Here is a 2649-nt window from a genome sequence, read left to right as displayed (position 1 = left end):
AACAATCACAACAACACTGATATCAATACTAATGCTCGATCTCCCCTGTCTTCCATGCCTTCTATGCTTTCCATGCCTTCCCTGCCTTCCATGCCTATGCCTTCCATGATCAACATTTGTTGATTGATTCTTCATGTAGTGTTGTTCTTGGTAGGTAGGATCAGCCATATCAGCCCATCGAAAAAATCCACATCCATTACCATTTGTGTATTTTTGACAGCCCCAAAACATTCTTCCTGGATTTGTTGATGTTCTTGACATCTTAAGTTCAGCATGAAGCCCACAATAGCAAAAACAAACAGTCATTGTGAAGAACAAAAAAATTAACGAGTAAGAAAAAGGCGAGAAAAATAAAATATAGACAAAAAAGGCCTGATCAATTATGGAGAAGAAGAAGAAATTTGGAGTGAAGAATTTTGGAGAGAGATAAACGAGTGAGAAAGAGAAGACATTTTGGATATTTGAAGAAGAAATTAGGGGAATTTGGGGAAGATGGCCAAAAATGACCGTTATTGGCTTTTTAAAAGCATCTCACGCTCCTAAAGTGGGTGTAATTCACGCACTTGAACTACTTTTGCCACATGGGATGACAGGTCAAAAAAAGGGTTTAAAATGTTGGATTTCAGTGGGTTCGAGGGTTTAGTTGGCAAAGTCTATATTATAAGGGCTCAGGTGACAAAATGAGACAAGTACGAGGGTCTCCCGGACCATTCTGCCGTAATTCTATTCCTATATGTGCAAGCTTGATGAACAGAATTACTTGATACTTGTTATTGTTGGGAGGTGACAATTAACTCGTAAAATTAATTAAGATGCGAGAAAACTGATCCGATCAGTACAAATTTTGGTGTGGGTTTTTTTTTTTTCTTTTTTCTAGTAGTGTGTGTTGAGTTCCTTTGTAGTACTAGCTGTAGAGTATTTACTTTCTATTTAATGCCCGTGCAACGCGTAAATTCTTCTTTATTGATGCAACCACTACACAAATCCCATTATAAATACAACCTCAAAATCCATATATCCCTACTACTTACATTCTCTCCTGCACAAAAAACCTTGTCCTAAGAAAAAAAAAAAACTCTACCAAATTTTCTTTTGCATTTTTTTCATATTGAAAAAAAAAATGGAAGATGCAATGAGAAGACTTAATCAAGAATCTGATCTTCCTCTCCAAAACACTACAAACTCTACCACTGTTAATAAAACTAGATCTTCTTGTTCATCAAACAAAAGATCACTGAAAGACACTACTACTGGTCCCTCCGCGGTAAGATACCGCGGAGTTCGTCGTCGTCCATGGGGACGTTACGCAGCTGAAATTCGTGACCCTCAGTCTAAAGAAAGGAGGTGGCTTGGTACTTTTGATACCGCTGAAGAAGCTGCTTGCGCTTACGATTGCGCTGCTAGAGCAATGCGTGGTGTTAAAGCACGTACTAATTTCGTTTACCCTCCTTGTCCTACTCCTACCCAACCCACTTCTACGAACGATGCTTTGTTTAATATTCATTCGTCGTATAACTCTTTGAAATCAACATCGCCTTATTATCATCAGAGTTCTAATACTCTTAATAGACCCTTTTTTCATTCCTCTAGTCCTTATGGTTCTACGGGGCGTGGTCATGTTATTGGTTCGACTTGTCAGAAAAACAATGATTCTTTGAATATGCTTCTGTTTCGTGAACTTCTGAGTTCAAATTCCAGTAACAATAGTACTGCAAGTAATTTGAACGTGGCTGGTAGTATGAATATGCCTAATCTGTACGAACAGCTGCCCAATTTCATGACTAATCGCAATACGAGCAGTTTCTGTTCGTATTTGCCCACTAGCAGCAACACCGTCATTCCCAGCTCTTCTGTCATGACCACTCAAGTCCCCAAATTTGATAACACTATCCATTTTACTGTCAACAACAGTAGTACTACCGCACATGATTCTGCTGCAGGGATGGATTTTTTTCCATTTGAGTCATCTGATTCTGGATTATTAGAAGAGGCCTTAAATGGTTTTTTCCCAAAGCCCAAGCCCATTAAGTCATCATTACCTAATTACTCTACTAAAGGAGAATTTTGTAATATTTTCTCTCAACAACCACAACAACTACAACAGGAGCAGATTAATGATGGTGGTTTAAACAGTGATTTTGGATTATTATCGTCGTCATCGTCATTGTCATCATTTCCAGTGGATTATTTTCCAGGAAATCTTCAGGTGTCACCAGGAGACAACATGATGGGAGACATATTTCAGTATCCAGATCTTCTCAGTATTTTTGCAGCCAAGCTGCAAAATGCTTAAACTTTGTACTACATCTTGCAGGACTTTTATCTACCTGACCTAATGTACTGATTTTCTATTATATGCTTCTTAATTAATTAATTACTAGTATTTAGAAGGATCTGGATTTGTTCTGTTTCTGGTTTAAACAAGAAATTTCAGCTGTTTAACTTGATTTGAAATGTAAGAGTTTATTCAGTTATATAGCAGTGTTATCTTCTTAACATATATCATTCCTCCAGCTTCTTCTTTTTTTCCGTACGTAAAGCGATTTTATTAGTTTGTGATTTAGTACGAATCTCTGAAATGATACCTTGTGAAAAATTAGAAATTCAACGTTTTGAATCGATTGCGATGAACATTTTTCTTTCTTTTTT

The 2649-nt window shown here is 37.2% G+C and overlaps 1 protein-coding gene across 1 annotated transcript; it reads left to right on the top strand.

Annotated features, from left to right (window-relative positions):
- The first annotated feature begins 1120 nt into the window (after window positions 1-1120).
- Window positions 1121-2351, top strand: LOC102590234 (ethylene-responsive transcription factor ESR2-like). Its single transcript, XM_006357564.2, has one exon. The coding sequence runs from the start codon at window positions 1121-1123 to the stop codon at window positions 2291-2293; it is 1173 nt and encodes a 390-aa protein (XP_006357626.1). The 3' UTR covers window positions 2294-2351.
- The last annotated feature ends 298 nt before the right edge of the window (window positions 2352-2649 follow it).

Source organism: Solanum tuberosum, unplaced genomic scaffold (genome assembly GCF_000226075.1).
Source record: "Solanum tuberosum cultivar DM 1-3 516 R44 unplaced genomic scaffold, SolTub_3.0 scf00248, whole genome shotgun sequence".
Lineage (NCBI taxonomy): Eukaryota > Viridiplantae > Streptophyta > Magnoliopsida > Solanales > Solanaceae > Solanum > Solanum tuberosum.
This window is presented reverse-complemented; position numbering and strand designations above follow the sequence as displayed.